The sequence below is a fragment of the Thamnophis sirtalis genome, unplaced genomic scaffold (assembly GCF_051295495.1).
Source record: "Thamnophis sirtalis isolate CommonGarterSnake01/CBP01778 unplaced genomic scaffold, rThaSir2_p1.2 scaffold_2, whole genome shotgun sequence".
NCBI classification, from domain to species: Eukaryota; Metazoa; Chordata; class Lepidosauria; order Squamata; family Natricidae; genus Thamnophis; species Thamnophis sirtalis.
The window spans coordinates 150,405,582-150,430,961 of NW_028261382.1; the positions used below are offsets into that span (position 1 = coordinate 150,405,582).

At 34.1% G+C, this 25,380-nt stretch overlaps 1 protein-coding gene across 4 annotated transcripts in view; it reads right to left on the reverse strand.

Annotated features, from left to right (window-relative positions):
* Positions 1 to 530: 530 nt before the first annotated feature.
* MIB1 (MIB E3 ubiquitin protein ligase 1) overlaps positions 531 to 25,380 on the reverse strand; it is a 52,632-nt gene continuing 27,782 nt past the window's right edge. For 2 of the 4 annotated variants that reach the window (XM_014056248.2, XM_014056246.2), the window contains exons 13-21: positions 17,420 to 17,552; positions 14,708 to 14,794; positions 13,589 to 13,750; positions 10,417 to 10,598; positions 9,184 to 9,376; positions 7,807 to 7,885; positions 5,587 to 5,700; positions 4,313 to 4,413; positions 531 to 3,059 (exon numbers count right to left, since the gene is read on the reverse strand). In XM_014056248.2, the coding sequence (XP_013911723.1) occupies positions 2,919 to 3,059; positions 4,313 to 4,413; positions 5,587 to 5,700; positions 7,807 to 7,885; positions 9,184 to 9,376; positions 10,417 to 10,598; positions 13,589 to 13,750; positions 14,708 to 14,794; positions 17,420 to 17,552 (1,192 nt within the window). In that variant the 3' untranslated portion in view covers positions 531 to 2,918. Of the gene's footprint in view, positions 3,060 to 3,508; positions 3,651 to 4,312; positions 4,414 to 5,586; positions 5,701 to 7,806; positions 7,886 to 9,183; positions 9,377 to 10,416; positions 10,599 to 13,588; positions 13,751 to 14,707; positions 14,795 to 17,419; positions 17,553 to 25,380 lie in introns of all 4 variants that reach the window. The other 2 variants (XM_014056247.2, XR_015695661.1) reach the window with 2 other exon arrangements.

A 25,380-nucleotide genomic window follows, 5' to 3' on the forward strand; every position in this document is an offset into this window, starting at 1 on the left:
CATTTGATTGTGTTTGGTTCCTAGACACTGCATGAAGGCGGCAGTTTCTTCTGTCTTCTCAATATTAACAAGGAGAGAGCTATCCTAACTGTATTCCAGAAACTGAGGCAGGGTTGGATATGGACAGTAAGTCTGTAAGCAACAAGAAATTTGGCTACTGAATCTTTGGTAACTATCCTTTTTTTTTTGGGGGGGGGATATTATTCAACACATATATGCTATGTTTAGCATATTTCCTAACATAAACTTGATGTCCCAAATCAATTTAAACAATTGTTTATATTTAGATATTGGATACCTCTGAATTATTATATAAATAAATACTAGTCTAAAAATATTTCTGTATATAAGCATGCTAATGCCTGTGGAAATAATTAAATTAGAAAGACTATTACGCAAGTCAGGAATGAATTTCCCAATCAAAACAAAAAGAATGTTCTAAAAATGTATAATTTTGAGTATATTTGACAGAAAGTGAGTGTAAAACAATTATAACAATTCATGAAGAAAAAAATAACCAAATTCTGTAGTTGGGGTAAATATTTTTATTGCAACCAAAATGCCATAAAAGGATATGCAAATGCTTGAATTCTCCAGAACTCTTTTTCAGATAAGATGTTACAAAAAATAGGAAAGAGAAGCAAGAAAATTCAAAAATTAAGCTGGATGTTTTAGCTGAGATCTATACTTCATATGAAATTATAGATTAAATGGCAAGTGATAATGGTGCCATGTTGCATCTAATATTCAGAGATGAAAAAAAAAAGATTTTTCTAGCCCTTTCCCAAGCACAGTTGTAAAAAAATTCCCAATCAAATCCTGGCAAGGGCTATGAAGGAACAGCAATAAAGAAATATTACAGTGATTATAACCACCAACTTAAAACAGTGGTTTCTGTTTGGTTTGTTCACTGATTTAACAGATTTATACTTCATTCCCAAACCAATTTCTTTTTATGCTTCCTTTTAAACTAATATAATTAAGTTCCAAAGGCCAATAATGTTAATGCAGCTAAAAGAAGGTTATGCTGCAAAATCATGTCATTCTTATCTATGTTTATTAAGAATTAAGCATAATATACTCAAAAGTGTTTATTCCAAATTTGTATGTATGCAAATTTCATTATACCAATACAGAAATCTGGATATCTGGCAGTTTCAAAAGTTAAGTCTTAAAACACTTTCATTACCAAAAATATTGTCAATATATGAGACATTTTACTAAATGAATCTCTACAACTATATATTGGTGTAGTGTTCTACAATATATCAGGAAAGGATAACTTAAAAAAAAGAGAAAACCTTGCCCTCCAAGGGTTGCAGAAATAGACAAACATCATTCCTGGAAAGGGCAGAACCAAAATATTAAGCCCAGAGAAATTTTAGGAGGAAAATGCTGAAAACAGTGTGGTAGTGTAACCCTAACAGAGAAATAATGTGCCTATTTTCAGGCTTATATGCTTTAAGAAAAAGATTTTTAAAAAAAATAAAATAAAATTAGAGATACAGGTAGGTTCCTGGGCCAGGAAAAGTTGGTATAATACATGATCAACACTGCTACAATGCAATCTGCAGACATTTGCAGTAGCAACTAAACATACAAAAAAAACTTGGCAAAGATTGGTAATTTCACCAAATATCCAATACTCCCACAAGCAATTTTCTTAAATAATTAAGAGGAAAAGCAACTCATATGCTTATAAGAATTCACTGATGATAAATACAAGAACTGGCACTTCTGTCAGTTACAAATGTAAAAATCATGCATCATCTTTAGAAAGTAATTTAATATTTGGTGTTCCAATTTATCATACCACCGAGTATTCAAAACATGTCTTAAGTCCTTCCATATTTCTATTAAAATGAAGATATTAACGGAATTATCTCAAATCCCAGAGGGATTGATAGTAAAGGCAGATGACAAATATTGTGACATTTGCAAAAATAATGAACATTCTTGCTACAGTTGTTATATAATCTTGATATATATTTGCTTTTTGCAAAGTAGTTAACTAGACACTATAATTTTTAACTAATTCAATATTCATTGACTTAAAACAAAGTCTAAATATGACAAATTATGGATATAACCCTGTAGCCAGAAAGCATATTTAAAACAATAACTATGCAAATAATATAATGTATTTTGTCACTGTCCTAAACATTGGTTCATCAGGTGAGATTCAAAATAGCCTTCAAGCGTAAGAGTTTGCTTGCACAGTTCTCTTTTTATTACTAGTAACAGCCTGTATTGTTTTCAAACACATCTGGAATTTCCCTGAGTTCCGGAAAAAGTATTTCTAATAGAAAATTATAGAAGGATCAATATGTCATGAGAATGCATGCTAAATTACTTTTGATCTCCTTTTTCTTAAAAAACAACAACAAATAAACCCACTGACCATGCAGAATTATCAGCTTTCAGATTTTAAAGGCAATATGTAATACTGAAATGCTATTTAGTTATTATGTCAAATGTTTTAATTCCTCAACTTAGCTAGATTCTTTAGCTTGTTGTTGTAGTTTGACCGACATTATTACTATGAAAATTAGAAAATTAAAAATATTTGTACACAAAAGCAACTGACATTATAAAAATTAATATCATTGAAATTAAGAGTCTACGTGTAAAACAAAAATGCCAAGCTAGAAAATCAGGATTATCCCTTTAACATAAAGGGGTTCTGGAGAAGAAGATATAAACAAACTGTGTTGATAAGTAATCCAATCTTACTTTAAATTTCTTCATGGTAGAAGTTGATTGTGCAAATAATAATCTGTGTTGTAGACATCAGCATTTACAATGTAACTCTTCCTGTAATGCTAGACATATCTTTACAACTACCTTTCATACTAATTTATGGGGATCCAAAAAGCAAAATGTAGTCATAATGTCACAAGCATAAGACACTTGACATTTTAATACAAAAGAATTCTTCGTTCAATAGCCTTTCGACAGATAGGACATTCACTCATTCGATCCCCACAAAGCTGACAGGTTCCATGACCGCAGAGAAAGATCATATTCTTCAGGCGGTCCAAGCATACAGGGCACATGGTCTGTAAAGAGAAATGAAGAAATAAACGTTTCCTTGGGAGTACAATAATCAACTATAGTACTTAATCTTGTATACATATACTTCCAGAAAACTCAAACTGCAGAAACAAATGGCAAATATAAGGAGAGTTAACATCATTCTACCTAGAAGTAGTTTAGCTTATATTAAATACACTATTTTAATACATTATTATACAGAACTTAAGACAACTATCAAATAAGAAATCACCTAATGCAGTGTTTTTCAACCACTGTGCCGCGGCACACTAGTGTGCCGTGACATAGTGTAAGGTGTGCCGTGGGAAAATTACTTTATATATAGTCAATATAGGCACAGAGTTAAAATTTTTTAACATTTTCTAATGGTGGTGTGCCTCGTGATTTTTTTCATGAAAAAAGTGTGCCTTTGCACAAAAAAGGTTGAAAAACACTGACCTAATGAAGGACTCACATTATACCATGGCGGTTACAACTGCTGAAGGTGACTACTCCCTAAAGCAGAAATGGGCAGAGGGAATGAGGGATAAATATATTTATTATCATGATGGATACTTCCCCAAGCAGTAGCATCGCAGTAGAACTTCCTCACTCCCCTAGTTCAAAAGAAATAGAGTTGAATTTAACACTGCTGTCTATTAAGGCTTCAAAGGAAAGCCTCACAAGCACTGTCTATTTTTTTAATTATATTTCAGATTGGTTTATTTCAAGAAAGTGAATGTCTTCATGTCTGACAATAAGGTACAATGAAAGGAAAAAATACTCTCCAAAAAAAATTTTTTTTAAATCTCAGGCAAAGATATACAGTATTTCCTGATTTTATACTTTATAAAGTAGGTATCTGCAAAGATGTTTGTCCATGTAAAATACCATTTAAGATTTAATGGAAATAATGCCTCAAAATCTTTAATCTTGCACACCAATTGTACTTACACATGCAAGTTCTACTTTTTACATTTATATCACACTATGCTTTTCTGAGATATAAAGAAATATATTTCTGTATATTTTATTTTTTAAAAAGTCAGGAAAATATCTATTATTAAAATATTTATTTATTTAGCCCTTGAGTTAGTGTTGACACCTGGTGACTACCTGGACAAATCCCTGATGTTTATGGAATCTAGTAAACTTGAAGAATATTTTGCCCTCAATATGTGTATCATTTGAATTTTTCATTATGTAGCACTTACCCTGAAAATATTCACATAATTGTTTTCTAACAAAGTATATTATTGTCATATTTGATTTAATTTACCTGTTCCTTTATGTCTTGCAACTGCTGCTGTAATTTCTGCACGTCAGCATTGACATTAGTATTATCCTTATCCTTCTGCATAACAGGAATGTTTCCACTTGCTAAATAATGCACAGAGGAGGAAATAATGACAGACAATGCTTGAAGAATCATCATTATCATCTTCATCCAAAGTTACTTCAAATGTTCATCTAGCCTGGTTGATATATTTTCATTTGTGGATTTTAACAGCTTTTTTTACAGCTGATATTAAAAGAACCAACAAATATATATCAGTGGTGAAATTCATTTTTTTAAACTACTGGTTCCGTGGGTGTGGCTTGGTGGGCGTGGCAGGGGAAGGGTACCGCAAAATCCCCATTCCCTCCTCACTCCTGGGGAAAGGATACTGCAAAATCCCTACTCCCTCCCCACTCTGGAGCCAGCCAGAGATGGTATTTGCCGGTTCTCTGAACTACTCAAAATTTCCGCTACCGGTTCTCCAGAAACTGCCAGAACCTGCTGAATTTCACCCCTGATATGTATCCATCCTATCTACATACTAATCTTCTGAATTCTGAAATTTATTATCAGAATTCAGCTTCGGTGTGTGAATTTAAACAGATCACTACAAAAAGCCAATATTTGTAATTGAGTAGTTAAAGCTTTAAGTAGATAAATTTTTAGTTTATGTATTTGTTAGGCTTTCCTCCTCTTTCCTATTGCAACCACCTGTGTGATACAGTTTGCTGACAAAGAATCATTTGTCCAAAAATCACCCAGTGAGCTTCTATAAAGATAGATTTGAACTTGAGTCTCCCCAATGCCAGACCAGCATCTTAATTATTACACCATATTGACAATGTCTTCTAATCACTATCACTTCTTTGGAAATGATAAACAGTTCATGCATTTTTCTTATGAGAAAAGGCTGAAGGGTGTGAAGCTCTATTTCCAAAGTGCTGGAGAAAAAATGTAAACTGAAATGGCTTCGTGCATTGCTTTTCAGTTTCTCAAACTTATTAGGATATAGATTCAACACCCTTTTGATTTGATTCATAGGTTTCTTAGTTAAGAATTAAAAATAAAATTCCAAAGACTGCTAGCTAAAACACTACAATGGTTGCGGCTGTCATGTATACATTCTATTACTATTATTACTACTATGAAGAAGAAGAAGAGAAGAAGAACAAGAAGAAGAAGAAGAGAAGAAGAACAAGAGGAGGAGGAGGAGGAGGAGCAGCAGCAGCAGCAGCAGCAGCAGAGCAACAACAACAACAACAACAACAACTCACTAATGTCATCTATGGTTTCTTCGGTACCTTTCCCACCACAGCACATAATAAAAGGAACTCTTCGTTCTACCACTGCCCGACATTGCACACATTTTTTCATAAGGCTGGCACAATCTGCAAAGAAAAAAAATTAAAACTAGTATGCCTTAACCAAACTTAAATTCAATTTTAATAGATAGTAAAGGTTTTTGCCAAATATAGCAAACTCAAAGATCAGCGTTTATATACCCTATTTTTCGGAGTATACGACACACCAACGCACCTTAATTTTGGGGGAGTAAAACAAGAAAAAAAGTTTCTGCCTCTGTCTACCAGCATCCATCAATATTAATCAGGCTAGCATCCTTGCAGCAAACAGCAGGTGGAATACCCCCACTCAGCTGTTCCAGGCTGCAGGGATTGCCACACACCATAGCCACCTTTGTGCCTCGCATTTTCGGGTGGTTCCAGGCTGCAGGGATCCTCACTTCCACTTGGATTTTGATAACAAGCTTTTTATCCATTTAAAACAAACCCTATCACCCTATGTTATTTAACTGGATGGGGTGGGGTATGATTTTCATGGTGGCAGAAGAGGGACTTGGCACCGAAGGCTCCACTCCCGAAACACCCCGTCTTCCTACCTATAATTGTAGGCATAGAAAGCCTGACTTTCTTGCAGCAAGTCCAATAGAGATGCAGCACTTTAGTCCTTCTGGACACTGCCATCTCATAAACATGTTACCGGGCTTCCCAGCAAGCCCCCTACACCTTGGGCGGGGGTGGGGGAGAGCATGGAATGGGGATCCATTCCCCCCAATCCTGATCAAGCAGTCCTTGCAGGCCAGCTGTCAGGGGAGCAATCCATGTGATTCTCCTACCAGGAAACTTTGTAATGGGAAGTGTGTGTGTGTGTGTGTGTGTGTGTGTGTGTGTGTGTGTGTGTGAAACCCCTCTGGCTGCGAAGGTTTTTGTTATCGGGAAGGAAAGTCTTTTCAGGTGGCAGCAGCACTATTCCCTCCCCAATTGCAAAAACGGCCTGTGTGGACACCGGCAGATCTGAAATGAAGGCGTTTCAGGCCATAGATCTGGCCAGGAGGAAAGAGAAAGTGAGTCTGCAGTGCCTGCATTCGGGGAGGGAATAGTGGTCGTGCCACCCGAAAAAGCTTTCCTTCCCGATACCAAAAACCTGGCGTGAGGAAGGCTGCTTTGGTTCCTGTCACCAAGTATAGGCTTCACAGCCGGGTTTCTTTCCCCCCTCCCACTCTTCTCATTATACAAAGTTTCCTGGTAGGAGAACCACACGGATTGCTCCCCTGACAGCTGGCTTGCAAGGACTGCTTGATCAGGATTAGGGGGGATGAATCTCCATTCCACGCTCTTCCCCCCCCCTCCCGAGCTCCCCTCTGGACTCTTCCCCACCATGCACGGACAAAGGCAAAGCAGCCAGAAGCAGAGGAAAGAGGGGAGCCTCGCAGTGGCAGCTTCCCCATCCAGATGGAGCACAATCAGAAGCGAAAGCAGTTCACCTTCCGCTCAAACGGCTGTCATGATAATAAAGCTGTCTTATTGTATGAATATGTAGGGAAGAGGTTGGTGAAAGGCAGCAGATCTGAAAGGAAGGCGTTCAAGGAGGTGGAGATCATGGCAACTGTCTTACGCCTCCTGTACAGTGCCTGCTTCGCCAACTGAATCCTGACCCTCATACTTCTCAGGGCCGCTTCAGGAAGCAGCAAAGGTGTAGGGGGCTTTCTGGGAAGCCCGCAACGTGTTTATGAGATGGCAGCATCCAGAAGGACTACAGTGCTGCGTCTCTATCGGACTTGCTGCAAGAAAGCCAGGCTTTCAATGCCTACAATTATAGGTAGGAAGATGGGGTGTTTCAGGAGTGGAGCCTTCGGTGCCAAGTTCCTCTTCTGCCCCCATGAAAATCATACCCCACCCCACCCCGTCCAGTTAAATAGCATAGGGTGTTAGGGTTTGTTTTAAAGGCAAAAAAGATCGTTATCAAAATCCAAGTGGAAGTGAGGATCCCCGCAGCCTGGAACCACCAGAAAATGTGACGCTCAGATCAGGAGAGTGAGGCTACATTCAGAGTATAAGACGCACCCAGATTTTCACCCTCTTTTTTGGGGTAAAACCGTCTGTCTTATACTCCGAAAAATACGGTAATAACCACCTAATGTCAAGTCAATTTAAATAACTTGCTGGATTCCTCTTAAGAAACAACTGTTTACTTACTTTCACAAGCACACATGTGTCCACAAGGCTGAAAGAGTACTGCAGCTTTTTTATCTGAGCATACAACACATTCTTCAATCTGTAAAAACAAAATAAAGTAACTTTATAGCATTTAGTTCTTCAATTAAATGCTTGTTAAGTGGTAGGAAGACCTATTAAAGATAACATCTAGCATGCAGAAAGACAAATTTTCCTGATGAGTCAATATTGTTTCTGCAAAACTAACTTTGCAGAAGTTTCAAAAATGATAGAGGGGATGATCATTTACGCACTGTGTGTTTCCATACTTTAAATAGTGCCTCACTGAAGTTTCCTGAATAAACAGTAAAAGCAGCATGAGTGATGGATTGATAACTAGTTCAAGAGAATGAATCAAGTGACAATGTTCAAAGCTAAGTAAGTTCCCCAAATTCCACATAAGGCCCATTACTTTTTAACTTGCTCATTCTTATTTAGAATTAGGAAAAAAACAGTAAGGAAGGAAAATTTGCAAATTACTGAGGAAAGAAAAACAGCTCCTATGTTTTAAACCCAATCTAAGTGAGCTAACATCACACTTAAAAATATGATTTAATGTACATATATGCATATACATCCCTGTATATACTACTGTTTACAGGTAGTTCTGGACTTAAACCATTTGTTTAGTGACTATTCAAAGTTACAACAGCACTGAGAAAAGTGACTTATAACTGATCCTTGTATTTATGGCCATAGCAGCATTCTCTTAGTCACATGAGCAAAATTTGGTCACTTGGCAAGCAGACAGGGAAGGCATATTGCAGATCCTGTCAGTTAAAGAATCCCAACTTCTCTACCATTGCTCCTGCCCTGTGGAATATTTTCCTTTTGGAGGTCAGTTCTGGCTTTCCAAAAAAGGAGTCAGGGCTCCTCTGAGGGGCTGACTGGTGCCCTGAGAGCCCTCCTTCGCCTTTTAATTTATTTTAACAAAGTTTAATCCTCCTTGTCTCCTTTTCAAGTTAGAGAAGTTTTACCTAACTTTAATGATTTTATATGAAAAATCAGAAAATCTGTGAAGATACGTTTATCAAACAATTACAATTATCCCAACATGAACCTTCTATATGTAGAAGCAAAAACAAGGAATTATTATTGCTTTTACTTAAAAGAATCTGGTTGTCATTTTCAGAAATGGAATGCTGAACCAGATGTTCTGGTTTCACTAAATCAGGACTGTACATGCTAGATTTAATAGAATACATCATTAAATAAGACTATGGGGAGAACTACTGTTGTAAAGATAATTAATTCCTTCTGACAAGAGTTTAAACTATAAACAATTGGAATATCTGTTCTTTGTTTAAGCATTTGCTATATGTTTCATTTTAAAGGTAAATGATGAAATAAAGCACACACCTTTGTTCTTGATTGAACATGGTCTTTGCAAATGAGGCATTTCTTGACTCTTGGTGAACACAAGGAACAAGTAGCAATGTGCCCACATGGCCCAAATAGAGTATCTCTCTTCATGTCAGAACATACCATACATTCTTCTAAGGTTTCGGAATCATTGCTGATCATAGAAGGACTCCGGGAACCAACCTGCCCACTAAACACAAGCCTACATTCAGATATTTATGTGCACACTGAATATAATATCCAAAATTAGGAGTATTATTAACATTTGTAATGATTTGTAATTATAAATTTAGGAAAATAACAATATAATACTTTCTGACAATCTTACAGAAAGCATTTTAGAAAATGATGGCCGAGTTTGCAAATTTATCTGCTGACTTGGAAGCACATCTTGGTGAGGTCAGTAAGATTTTATCTCTCAGTTGTAAACTGAGTTGCAGTTACCACCTGGCTCAGTTAAAACAACCAAATCACTCTGAAGATACAACAGTAAATACTTACATAAAACTACATGAAACTGATTGTACAACATCCTTCACTTGACGGAGAAATAAATCCTTGTTTGTGTTTTTCTGTTACATATTTAATTGTAACAGAGATAATGTGCTAAGGCATAAAAAACCACATTCAAACTAATCAGAGTTTACTATGCTGTATGAATGAAGCCGTTAGTTCTTTAACCTAGTCAGCATAAAAAAAATATAAGTTTAAAGTATACTGAAGAAAATATGGTCTTTTTTTTAAAAAGTGGTTGATTAAATAAAGACTGATTGGTTAGAATGCAGTACTGCAGGTTACTTCTGCTGCCTGCCAGCTGTCTCATTTTGGCAGTTCGAATCTCATCAAGCTCAAGGTTGACTCAGCCTTCCATCCTTCCGAGGTTGATGAAATAGGGACCCAGATTATAGGAGGCAATATGCTGACTCTGTAAACCACTTAGAGAGGACTGTAAAGCACTGTGAAGTGGTATATAAGTCTAAGTGCTATTGCTATAAATATAGCAGAATTGGCCAGGGGAAATGTTTCCCATTTAATTTATACATCAATCATTCTAGTACAACAAGCTGTCTACTGACTAGAATGACAACAATTTAAATAATTAAAATACCCGTGAAGCAACTATGATTAAATTTAACCCAGGTTAAAGTAAAGCACTATCTAACTAATCTGTACAAAATAGACTATGTAGTGAAATGTAAGTACTGTAGAGTAGTTTCTTGTAATACAAACCTGATTTTTTCTTTGTGGCATTTAGCCAATGCTTTACAGAGGCTAGGATCAGGACATAAGTCAAGCGGTGACTGGCCCTTCTTGTTACGAATACCAAGGTCAGCTCCATTGGCTGCCAGGAAACAAGCAATAGATGCTGCACTTTTCTTCTCTGCTCCCTGAGTCCCCAATCCCATTATCAACTGGAAGAAAGTAAACAAGCAACTTCTTTGAATTTGTATTCCTGGGCATAAAATATCATCAAAGATTAAAAAAAATCTTATACCTGTGTGCAGATATAATTACTATTAATAAATTTTAGTAAATGCAGTTCTAGAATGCAATGTTGTACAAAATTAAGATATCTTTAGTCTGGATTTCTTTAATCTCCCTTTAGGTCTCTAGGTATTTTTGGAAAAGTGTGACTGACATGCTGTCACCCTCACAACGGGCTTATCATGTGGAACAAATCTTCTGCCCCCTACACATTTTTGTAAACAGATGAGTCAATTTCCCCAAATCATTTTTAAGTAATTTCTTCCAAAATTACGTCTTTCAACATTTGTTACCTTCCAATAGGATCCCAAACATTACAAAATGTATATTTACAATGAAGGATGACTGCAAAATAGTTCTCCAATTTTTCCCCATCAAACACACACCTTTTGACTCTTTGGGTTGCATATACATATCGTATTTCCCCACTTTCTTCTATTGCTTTCCCCACTTTTTTCCTTTTCTCCTGTGCCTGATTTCCTCCCCTGCCTTTTCCTTCTACTTTTCCCATTGTCTATCCTCAGCCAACCACAAGCCCCCACCATCTTTTTTCTTCCACTTTACTTTTGGCTGGCTGGCTGGCTCAAAAAAGAACTGTGACCTCTGGGTTTGAGCAACGCTCTCCATGTAAGCCCTAATACAATTTGGCAAAGAAAAGAGAAAAACCATGCCTATTAAGACTGAAAATCTGAAATTTCAAAACAAAGGTTGTTAAACACTAGAGAAAGGGAAGGGCGGAAGAGAAGGAGGAAATGCTGACCTAATTTATGCTGAAAAATCTTAAATCCTATATTAACCTTTTATGCATTTTTATCCTGTCAACCCCTTTGTCTGAAAGGGTCCTTTGTCAGAGTTTTCCTGATAGTTGAGACCACAAAACCAAATTTATGGATGCTAATACTACTTTTATTATAAGATTACACAAAAACCTTGCAAGTCTGAATGAGTCTCTTCCCTCTCTGCCTTTATATTCAAGAAAACTAGGGAGGGTCAGGTCTGAGGTGATTTCTCAAATTACATTCCTGCTTTGGACTCAGATTTCTCTTATCAGACCATTGTCTTGGTTACAAGCTGTTCTTCCTGATTCTCAAAGTTATTTTCACTATTACAATTCTGACATTGTTCATATTTTAAAACTCAGCAATTAACCCTCCTGCTAGCACTGTTATAATATTAATGCAACATTTCTCTGCAATCCTTTTTAATAACTCTACTTTAAACTAGTTATTGAATATAAAGTTATTGAATATAGAAACAATACATTTGACTCCAATACATAAAGGAGACATATACATTCTTTGATAATGTGACAAAATTAGTGGAGCAGAGGAATGCCGTCGATATAGTTTACTTGGACTTCAGTAAGGCATTTGATAAGGTAGACCATAACCTACTACTAGATAAAGTAGAAGAATGTGGGTTAGACAGCATCACCACCAGATGGATTTGTAACTGGCTGACCAACTGCACTCAACAAGTAGTCCTCAATGGAGCTGCAGCTACATGGAGAAAAGTATGCAGTAGAGTACCCCAAGTCTCCGTTTTAGGCCCAGTACTCTTCAACATCTTCATCAATGATTTGGATGAGAGAATAAATGGGGAACTCATTAAATTTACAGATGACACCAAGCTGGCAGGAATAGCCAACACTCCAGAAGACAGGCTAAAGATACAGAAGGATCTTGACAAACTTGAACATTGGGCACTATCTAATAAAATGAAATTCAATGGTGAAAAGAGTAAGGTTCTAAATTTAGGCAAGAGAAATGAAATGCACAGGTACAATATAGGTGGTACCTTACTCAGTAGTAGTAACTGTGAAAGGTATCTTGGAGTTCTAGTGGACAACCATTTAAATATGAGCTAGCAGAATGCAGCAGCTGCCAAAAAAGCCAACACAGTTCTAGGCTGCATAAATAGAGGGATAGAATCAAGATCACGTGAAGTGTTAATACCACTTTATAATGCCTTGGTAAGGCTACACTTGGAATACTGCATTCAGTTCTGGTCGCCATGATGTAGAAAAGATGTGGAGACTCTGGAAAGAGTGCAGAGAAGAGCAACAAAGATGATTAGGGGATTGGAGACTAAAACATATGTAGAACGGTTGCAGGAACTGGGTATGTCTAGTTTAAGAGAAAGAAGGACTAGGGGAGACATGATAGCAGTGTTCCAATATCTCAGGGGTTGCCACAAAGAAGAGGGAGTCAAACTATTCTCCAAGGCACCAGAGGGTAGAACAAGAAGCAATGGGTAGAAACTAATCAAGGAGAGAAGCAACTTAAAACTGAGGAGAAATTTCCTGACAGTTAGAACAATTAAACAGTGGAACAGCTTGCCTCCAGAAGTTGTGAATGCCCCAACACTGCAAGTCTTTAAGAAGATGTTGGATAGCCATTTGTCTGAAACGGTATAGGGTTTCCTGCCTAGGCAGGGGGTTGGACTAGAAGACCTCCAAAGTCCCTTCCAACTCTGCTATTGTATTGTATTATTTAATATTAAATGTATATGCTGCTTGATCGGAGATACTTTTTGCAACAGAAATGTCATCACACATACTAAATACTTACAATTTACACATATGTACATATATGTACATACACACACACACCAAACTGCAAATGTTTTAGGTCACCTCTATTCAAATTATCTTCTTTAATTATATATATTATATTATATATTGATGTTTAAAGATTTCAAAAGTCAATTAAATGAAATTGAAACATTTAAAAACTTTTAATATAGCTTTTGCCATATTCACATCCAGGTTTATTGTGTTATCAAATAATATTTACTTACTGGCACAGAATCTTTAAATAACTCTTTTCAGAGAACAGAAAGCAGATCAAGGCAAAAGAGCCTTTACAGCCCACTGCAAAGACAAAATTTAACAGAGAAGAAATAAAAGTTTTCTTACTGTATTCTTGGAGGGCTCCCAAGCTGTATCTACCTTGCCCACATCTTGCATGTCTTGGAGCTGGCGAAGCTGCGACAAAGTATGATGTCGCAGGGCCTCATGCAGGGGAGTATCCCCATCTTTATCCTGAATATCCAATTTAGCGCCCGCACGAACTAGAAGCTGAAAGCAAATAAAAATTTCAAGATTTTGAATACCTTTTGCAATAAATAGAATTACATTTCTTAAAAACATCTTGAAAATTAAAAACAGCTGATAAGCTTAGCTATTAAATAAGGCTATTAAAACAGTTTCTTCTTAATTAGATTGTGCAGCTTATACTTTAAACTTTTCTTTTACTCTTATTTTCATTAATTGATATGCTCACTGAATATAAATTAACCATAAATATGGTTAAACAGTAAGTAGGTAACAATGGATATCCAAAAGGAAATTGCTCCAATTCTCTATTATTGTAAATACATGAAAAAATTACCAACATGACCAATGCAATTTTCCAAATATGTTGGTGTAATGATATTATATGCAAAAATATACAGAAACATAAACTCAAAGTATATGGCAAGCAGATTTTAATAATTACATTGAACCAACCTCTATTTTATAATCACTATCTTGCAATTAAAAGTTGCAGTGTATCTTTAATCAATAGTCCAACCACTACATTCCTCACCCTCTTTATTTTCCAGATCCTTCTAATAATTTGGTTCTTCCTCTATGTTCATTTTCCATCCTCTTCTCTCTTACCATGATTATCACTTTTCCCCACTCAATCTCTATAGTGTGGTTATTAGGTAATAGAATTTACTTATATATCTCATGTGCATGGAAGATTAAATCAGAAATAGAATAAGCAGTGTTTTATTTTTGATCAATATTAAATATATTGATAATATATTTAAAAATAATTTAAGCATGATATATAAGTGGAAAAGCAACTAGACTCTCATTTAAACAGACCACATTTCCTATTAACCTCTCTGGAAAGAAAATAAGAGCATGAAAATGGAGATAAATTCTCTTACTCCATAATCCTTTTAGAAATCCATTTAGAAATATACGGCACAAGAATAGTAAAGTTGATAAGTACATTCCTATGGTACATTATTATTGCCTTACCCGCACTATTTGAGTGTGCTGTCTTTCAACAGCAAGGTGCAGTGCAGTTTGTTGATTTACATTCTGAATATCCAAGTTAGCTGTGCCCTGAAAGAGAAATCTCAAATGTTACTCATATTAATTGAACTGAACTATCAGGATAATTCACAAAAGAAAGCATAATTAAAAATTCTAGACTATTATTTCTCCACTGTTAAAACCAACTAAAAAAATCTATACATATATTTTATGAAACTGAATTAATTTTCATATTATTTCTATTTTGTATTTATCAATATTTAGCATGAATCAATATTTGATATGGAAAGTTTATGAAATGTTTCATTTGTTGTTTTCAAAATTTAAAAAGAATTTGATCTACTGAAATAACTTAATATTTTTTATAGTACAGCCACTCTTTGTTTAGGGCTACCTCATTTAGTGGCCACTCAGAAATATGATGCTAAATCATTTTCTGACTAGTGCCTGCATTTACCACCAAATTTTAGAGTCTGACAACAAAAGCTTTCAGCGTGAAACTGATTAAGGTCTGGTCAGTTGGGGGCAGCAGTATGAGCTGGTGGGAAAGTTCTAATAAACTAATTAAGTTTATAGAGGCTTGTTCACTTGAGGTTAGTACTTTTTAGGGAATCACTACTCTGTGGAGGAAAGCAGCATGGAAAGAAATACATTGTTTAAGCAAACTCTCTGCTCTGCGAGGGCACCAAAAAGGGGGTATTGGTGAACAAAATGAAAAGAAGGGGGAAATGGGTCAGGCACAGGACCCATTATGAGACAACTTTATCTAAATGAGAAAGAAGCAACCAGTTATTTTTGCAGAAACCCTCTCTCTCTGAGTTACATGTTTGTCTAGTGACCATTAAACAAGGAGATGGTGTATAATCCAATTCACAAGGGGAGACTTGTTCTAGAGGGCAGGCACCTCTACAAGGTGTACTTTTTAGAATATGTTTATTAAGAATTTGAAATACAATAATAAAAACGAATACAAACTAAACTTAGAGAAAGAGAAGAGAATAGGAAAAAAAGATAAATAGTGCAGAAAAAAGAAAAATAAAGAAGTTATTTCCAAGCTTTATCACAAGTATAAACAAATTTAACAAATCTACTCCTACAAAGTTAAATAGGTAATTCTTCACTCCATATTCCATCCTTTATCTACTGTAAGAAAATCCATAAAATATCAACTTTTCTATGTCAGCTGTTTCTTGTCGGAACATTGCAAAAAATTACTTATTTTAACCTTGATCAAATAAATCAACTTTATATTCCTTCCTTTTTCTTCTAACAGTCTAAATTTTTACATCAAGCAAATATTGTCATAAGTTTTCTCTTTAATTTATTCTATTACACAGATCTCTTCAAATTTTTAACAAGCCTCTTTTGTAGATCCAATAAGAAAATATTTTCCAGGTCATTGGTTTATAATCTGTAGTTCCCTTTTAATTTTTAAAACTTCAAACAGTTTCTTTTGTATATCTAGGTTCAATTTAATAATATTATTTTTAGCCAATTTTTCTAATTAATTAAGCTTCTTTATTTTATTTTTGTATCCTGGGATACTAAGACACCTAACCATCCAATTTATGATTATTATACCCCACACATTATGTCTCATATTTTGTTGAGAAACCATTTATGAACATTGCTCAAGTATGATTTCCAATTTAGTATCAATTAAAGGGTCATGCCAACCAGATTACAATTAAGCATTTTGCTAATCAGACTGTCATGGGATACTCTTGTCCATAAACTGCTTAAATTAAGATGTATTATGCCTGTAGCTTTCACAAAATCTAAACTGCCTGACCAAAAATGTGATTAATTAAATTAGCAAGGACTTGGACATGATTGAATGGAAGGAAATAAACCCAAAACAGTTAATTTGGTAATCTAGGATGCAATTTATATGACTTAATTCATTCAAAATAAATGGGCATTCTATAGCTTTTTTTAAAAATTCAGGAAACAATTGAAACAAGTTTCAATTCTATCCGTTCATCTGGCTTTTCATACATGCTGTTTTGTTGGAGAAGAGTGAGCACAGTGATGGCTCCATTTTCTTATTTTATCTTGGTTACTAGCTGCTATTTTGTCATTATCCCAAGGTTACAGTAGCTGGTATAGTGATCTTTTTTCCTTTATTTTATTTTAAACATAGTTGAACTATATTTATTCATATGTTCTTTTTGTTTAGATAAAGCCAATGTAAACAATTTCATTGTTTCAAATTCAATTGAAATGTCAATTTCAAATTCATTCATTAGATTTTCTACTTGCTTTAACCTAGATGCTTTCTATAGTACAGTCAATTTCATTTAATTCTGAGCAAATATGGATCTTATAAGGTTCAGTGCTCTTTTCTTTGAATAAACTATATTTTTCAATTGTTTAACTAAGGGATTCATCTCACAAAAGTGGCTATATAAATTAGAAAAAAGAAATATATGCATCTCCAACATATCAATAAAATATCCAACTACAACATAAAATAGCTGATTATATTAAAGCTTAGTTTTTGGAAATCTGTGTTATCCCACTTTGCTATCACTAAGAGAATCAGTGGTGACAAATAAATGTCTTAATAATTAGTAAAAAAAACCTATTTTTATTCGGACGTAGAAAATGGATTGTAAGCAATGTATGCATCTATTTGTAACAAATAAAACATTCTTTCTTTCTGGTATAAACTTAATTAATAGGAAATTTTACCTGATGAACCAAAAGTTCTGCTACTTCTACATGATTATTAAGTGCTGCCAAATGCAAAGCAGTGTATCCATCATCTTTTTTTTCATCTACAATCCATGGTCTTGGAAGCTTAGACAGTAACACTCGCATTGCACTGAAACAGACCAAAATGAAAATGATTATATCAGTATTAACTTCTAGAAGGAATACAATTTTCCATTTAAGTGTAACATCCCAAAACGCAGTGATTATATTGCCAGGAGTTTTTATTATTACTGAAAAACTGATTTTATATGAAATACTATCCATTCTATTAAACCTTAACATTCTTTCTCAATTAGATAATGTAATGAAATCCATATTAGCTATTCTAGTAATCCATGTCCAGATCTTCTGAGTTTTATTCATATTATCTTATATATCACCATAAAAATATTAGTTTAATACACTTTCAGTACTAATAGCTATTTTACAATCATTAATAGGGTAATGATTTAATTCTCCTGAACTCAATAAGGCTTACTTCTGAGAAAATGTATGTATAATTTCATTAAAAAAATGCATTTTTCAACTATCCTACTCAGTTTGCCACATGCAATATATATACAGACATTTATAACTGCCTAGTTACCATGAATGGGCAGCCTAGAAATCAGAGAAATAAATATATAAAATCTAGTAATGGTATGCTTTGAAAATGGGAAGGAAGTCTCTATTTTCAACACTATCCTGTATCTCACGTTTATTCTCCCCCTCACTTGCCTCAAATATCATTACTTCATTTTTGAGAATTATGTTCCTGCAGTTCATACACCACCTGCTGTGCTTCAATCTACCATGCTGACATTACATACTTTCTTTCTCCAATTATATATGAATTGAATTTTGTATCAGACTTCATAGTGGCAATATGAAGTGTTGCAATACTTCTGTGTAGCTGGGGGTGGTGGTCTGTATAACAAGTATGTATGTGTGGGTACTTTTGTACATCTTGGGGAATGTGAATCTTTCAGTCTTCCCTTCTTAAAAACTTAATTTACCCTTCAAAACTATTCTTTTTAAAAGGCAACTTCAAATGCTCTTAAGTCTTCCTTTCTTTGCCAGATGTTTTTTTCCCCCCACAATGATCATAATATAAAAGCTAGAAAAACTGAGGACCAGAAAACCTTGGTGCAGTTTACCATTTAAATATATTTATATTTATATCCTATTTCAAAAACATTTTTCAAGGTAATCTATTTGTGGATAATTAAAATCCACAAATAGATTCATCAGAAAGATTTTTGAGCGCTTTCAAATAGTCTTTAAAAAAAAGTTAATGGAACAATAAACACAATGGGGAGGGGAGAATCATATACCTATCACCCAACGTATCCATTCCATATATGGAGTGCCATAAAACAAACATGGAACAAATATGGGCATCGCTACATAGATTTATCAAGGTACGGTAGGTTTATTGGGGGGGGGGGATGCAAATATAGAGATACATCTATCGTACATATAAACTATTCTTTCTGGGTGGTTATTTAAAGATACTTGACAGAGGAGTCCAATTACTTACACTATCTCATGAGTGATGGACTACTAACCTCTGTATCTTATCAATCATCAGCTGTCCACAAAATGAGCAATCAGAGAAAAGTTATACACTTGTAGAATATTTTACAGATCTAATTGTTATTGTTATTGACATTTTGTCAAGACAGAACACAAACCACATTTAATGTACAAATGAAATTACAAAAATTTAAAAAATGTTTTTTTAAAGACGAGCACATTGTTATTATATAGACACATATTCCTAAAATATGCTGTAGTTTTCTAAAATAAACTACAAGTTATAAGTTAAAACTTCAATTATCAATTTACAGTTAAAACTAAGAACATAGTTTCTGCCATCCTGATTATTACAAAGGTTTGATTCTTTACTCCACAGTGTATTTAATTATTTTTTCACAAAACAAAGTTTTCTGAAGTTTTTGAAATGTTACTTCATTCTGAATTTCCTCTTGCTTTTATTTCTAGAAGAATAAACACAGTGACTATCCGAATTTGAACCTCAATGAAACAATAATAATTAGAAAAACTTAAATTGCAATTTAATTTGATATCACAGATATACTTAGGAAATGAGTAGTAAAACTTAAGGTTGAGACATCAATAGGCAGAGTAAAAGACAGAGGCACCCTGTCTGTTCCTGGAACAGCAACCAACAGTTGAGATACTATTTTTTGCAATGGTTGACTAAATATGGTCAGGGAAGAGAGAGGCAAAAGACAGCCTGGGAGTGGATGTTTCAAATGCCTGGCTGCATATAAAGCTGAAATAGTTTTGCTAGTGCCCTGAGTAGCAAATGGATTCATGCTAAACAGCATGCATGTGGAAGTCCTGACCTCAAGAGCAGTGTTTGACCTCTAAAAATGAAAAATAACTACAAGCAACCTGTCTGGGAACTAAAATTCAAGCATGAAGAAATCAAGTCCTCTATCTATGAAGAAAGAAACAATACTTGCTTGAGAAAGGGGGATGGATGAAGGTGTATGCTGTTTTTTTTTTTTTTTTACAATCTCATGAACATTTTTGAATTATTTTCAATTATCTAAACAAGATGAGATTATCCTTCTTTGGGTTTTTCTAGCATCTACAGAGGATATTTCTGTTTTCTGTCCAGCAGGTTCAAGAAACTTAGTTCTATGCACAACACCTAAATGGTTAGGAAAACACAACATATACCTTGTAAGATACGTGCTCATATTTTAATTATACTTGCTTTATAGTGAAATATGTATTCATTTTCACCTCTCTATTGCTTCCCCCCTCCCACATAATGAAGAGCTGAATCAGCGATAGAGTGAACATTCAAGATGAGATGGCTGCTGCTGATGTCTCTCTCTAGGTCATCCAACTGCAAATGCTGCATGATAAGCTTACAGGTAATAGAGCATTAGAAGACCTGAATTATTCCACAGATTTAAAGGATTCATATCTGCATGTATTTTTTTAATAATTTGTGTATTTTATATATTAATCTCAATTGCAGCTTAACATACTACTAGTGTGCTTAAAGATCAAAAATTTCTAGTGTAAAGTGTTAATATGGAAAGTAATCAGCTTTGAGTAATATTATAGCTTAATACTGTTGCAGAAAAAAATCTTGTCAATTGTATTTTAAGTATTATATCTACTAATAAGCTAGCATTTCAAAAAATATTAATTTTGCAGAAATGCATTACCCCATTGCTACTTTTACATTATATTCTGGATCCATTCCATTGTATATAAAAGGGCAGGATAAGCCATGATTTAGTAATAAAGTACTTTTACTAAGAGATTAAAAATATTATTTTAGAGCATGAGTGATATAATTTAAATTTGAAACAAGCAAGTTGTAATTGTTCTGCTGCATTGCTGTTTCTTCTTGTAGAATTGTGCTAGCTCCTGCTAGTCTCTGATTTGCTCTCTATCAGCTGCACTAGGTTTTTCTCTTGAGCTGCAGAAACTGAACAACTGGTTTTCTTTAACATCATCAACTGGAGCTTTTTTTCCTAATTTTTGAAAATGTGTAAGTACTGGATGAATGTTCTTGTTCTGATTATAAACCTACTTTACAAAAGGATTTATGTATCATTTAAAATGAATTCTCTACATGTTTTTTTTAAATCCAATTTTTTTTGTAACCTGATATTGGTTTTTTTCCCTGTCTTATGATTAATATGAACCCAGAGATAAACTACAGTATCAGCCAACTAAACCTGTGAAGATATATGAGCTACTAAACTTATAACAATTGTGACATGAAAAAATACATTTTGATATGAACTTTTCTAATTTAAAAATGTTCTGCAAAAACTAGTTCACATTGGTTTGAATTAAAAGTAAAGGCCAAATCTTCACATTTACAACTTATTTTCTTTTTTGGAATATAGTCAGCTATTTATTCGTCTATATTCTCATTAATTATAAAATACGACAATTGAGATTCTTCCCAAAGGCATACATCATTATAAAATAGATCATTTTTCCACTTCAGCAGATACTAATATAAATATGATAAAATATGAATGAAGACCAATGATAATGCAAGCTTAGAGTGGAATACATGAATACATATTACCATTTCACGAAGGTATTTTGTATAAACAAACTTTGGTGAAATCATCCAGTTCACCAGGCTTAATAGCCAATAAAGGCAAGAGAAACCTAACAAGCATCTGAATCTTCATGAAAGAACGTTTTTTAAAATGTGTTTTAAATTATTGTACAAGTAAAATACAGGCTTTAATTCTCAGCAATAAGGCCAGGTACTAAGAAACAAGAGAAAAATGTGTTTTTAAAATTCACCAGGAACAACAATTTTATACTTTAGTTTAAAAAGGGAACAAAATGTTGTTCAGTTTTATCCAGCAGATAGCAGCTATGAAAACCTGCCCAGAGCACATACTTCTTTATGTACCCATATGGACATACAATATTATGGAATGTAAAGAAGTATGTACTTTTGGCAGGAGTGAACAACCAGTAAAAGAAAAATAAACTATATTTCACGTGAAAGTCGTGGTTTTTTAAAAGTGAAGATAACATGTAAAAGGATCAAATGAATATTAGCATAGAAGAACGTACTAGAGGGAGGGGGGAAATAATGGGACAATTGTTTAAAGAATTGATATTAACAATATTGCTCAATCATTTATTTATTTGTTTTATTAATTCAAAACCTAAATAAAAACACTCACAACATACAGTGCAACAGCACACAAATAAAATAATTACAGAATTATTTCTGGATCTTAATTTTGAAAATCACAATAAGTATTCCTTCTGAACCTTAAAAAAAACCTCCCAATGTGATCTCTTGTCTAACCATCCACATTAATATTAAAATGATCAATCAAGAATATTGCTTATAATACGAACCTGGGAACATAAAATATGGTTCAAAAACAAGGCTTTTTCATGTATGCTAAAACGAACGTATTGCGACAAAGACTTATCTCTGTTTTTGTACCTAACTTTTCCATTATAAATCCACCAAGCATTTATTGCACATTGGCACCTTTGTTGCATTTGACACAACTGTGTGTGTCTAAAATTGCCTCATTTCCACTGAAGATTCAGTGCAGGAGTTTATTAATATGTTTATAGCCCAGTTACACAGCTCAAGCATTGCCCACGTTGACTTTATCTCATTTTGGGAGGGGGGAGGGGAAGCATCATGTACTCTTGCATGTTTTATTTATTTTTACCCTAACTTTATTATTTTTTATATGTAACTCAAGACGGCAAATACACATAATACACCTTGCTCTTCCCACAACAACAACCCTGTGAGGTGGATTAGACTCAGAGTCACTTGGTTCCTAGCCTGGTGTTTTAACCACTACAGTAAATTAGTTAAAGATAAAGAATTAATTACACACACACACACACAGAGCGAGAGAGCTAGCTAGCTAGCACAGGCAAAATGGGACCCTATAATCATTTCATGCTTTTTTCCATTTGCAAGCATGTCAATAGAATTTAATTGGCTTGATATATAAAGAGATTTGTTGCACACTGAGCTGAGGCAGGGCCAAAATTTCCTCTTTTAGCATCTTTTCAGGGACATAATTAGCCTACTGGCTGCTTAAAGTCCCTCTTTTATTTCATTTTATGAAAAAAAAATCTGTGGGGAATTGTGCTGCTATTTGGCAGTGCTAGCCTGCGAGATATTACAGCCTCAAAAAGAAGAGGAGATTGCTTGCAACACATGGCTTTTCCACCTATTTGAAACCATGGCTGCAGCTGGAAATAAAAAAAAAAGATGAATTAAATAAAGTTCCTCGTTATATTAAATGTACATTAATCAAAATTACATCTGAATAGTATATCATATTTATTTAACAAATATAGTATTATTTTGATAGGTAAATATTACTGTATTCTGTAACTGCCAAAGCAATCTTCACCCGCCTTTAAATGTTCAAAGTGTAAGAATTTTTGCCAGATGGTAACAGCTCACATCCTAGAAATGTGTGTGGATTAGACAATTTTGTATTTTCTTTTTTTCTAACATGGTTCCTTTTTGTTTTACTTTGCTTTGGTCTATGACTAAAAAGATGTTATAGCAAGCAAATTAGATATCAATAACCTGTATGTCTATATCTTGAAGCAGTTTATTTCTTCAGATGAAAGTAAACAGTGGTGGGTTGCCAATTTTGTTACTACCAGTTCAGGCGTGCTCCCACGTGCGCTCAATGCTTCTGCGCATATGCAAAGCCTCCCGCCACCACTACTACCAGTTCGGCCAATCCAAGCCGAACTGGCAGCAAACCACCTCTAAAAGTAAATCAGTTTATGTTTGGCAGATTCAGTATCATTCCTATTTGCAAAATTAATTAATATGTTCTTTAAGGTAGAACATTTTTATGTCATTCTGTTCAGAGAATAATTGTACAGCTAAAAGATCAGCATTCCCATTATTTAATATTAACCTAATTACTTTTAGGAGAAAATCAATACTGTTTAGGTAAATCATTATTTTAAAAAGAATTTATTTTAATCCCTCATGTTTAGTTACGTGGAAGTTTTCCTAGTTATACAAAGGATGTTAGTATGTAAAATATATAGTTTTCTGACTGAAAATTCAAAGTAGGCTAAGTGGGATTAAACTTGATAGTATATGACACCTAGGCTCTTGGGCTTCATATTTAATTCATATTTAATTTCTAATTGCCATCTCTTAAGATCTTATTCAGTTTATTCAGATACAGATTTTTCTGCCAGAAAAAAGATATCACTAGTTCTTAAGAATTTAACAATACATGTTATTTAAACAGAAATTAAAAATTTTCCTGCAAATAAATTGTTCTATACCTTCATTAAAAATTAATTATAATTCATTGAGTAAATGTGCAAAGCATAAATAAATATTGATATTGTCATTAACACATTTTATTCCATAATCAACAGATTGATGATCAGAGAACAGCCTTCATTAGCAACAAAGTTGGCAAACCTGCCTGAATTCTATGAAGCACAGCCTATTTCTAATAATAAGTCATGTGAGCAATAAATTAAATATTAACTTCTGTAGAGTCACATTTTAAAAACGCTGATGATTTATAAAGTGAATAACATACTTTGTGCTTTTGCCCAAAACATAATTATACACCAGCACTAAAGCAAGCCTTACATAGAATTATGTATGCAGCTTTATAAAAACAAATCTTAATACTTCTTTGAACATTGGCAGTCATGTTAAAATGTCACCTCCCTTACTTATGTCAGTTGCTGAATTCTAACTAAGTACAAACTGAACTCTGGACATCTGCTGACACAGTTGTAATTCAGACATCTCAACCATTTGACTGACAAGGATAACAGATGCTGACATTATCAAATGCTGCTATACTTCTTTCCATGGTCACTTTTTGCCCTGATATAGCCAGTAGATGAAAACTGTTGCCATCTAAAAGAATACTTGAACAGCTGGACAATGCAGTCCTATATTACTGACAAAAATAGATACAGTTTTCAATGTTCAAGTTTTATATAGGATAAATTTCTATTAAACCCTAAGCATAAATATACTGTATATTTAGAGAACTCTGTTTTTGCAATAAAAGATTTCATACAAGTTATGCATTACAGCCCAGATTAATCTTACCCCAATTTAGCATGGCTTAAAGTTCACAGGTCTTCATATAAGATGCTGTTCTACACTTAAAAATGAATCCCATTTTATTAACTAAAATATATGCATATTAAATTATATGTTGAAGTATAACTATATGTCAAAAACAGTGAAATCATTTTTCAAAAACAGATGTAGATAGAATATGTATAGAACTAACCTGTTAACAGAAAAAGTATTTAAAAATAAAACTCATTCTGAAAATATTAACCAGAGTTATACTGGAGAACAAACAGTTATACTTGTGAAACTGTTCTCTAATTAATTCTTTTCAGTAAACTTCAGTAAAAATATATTCACATTCTCA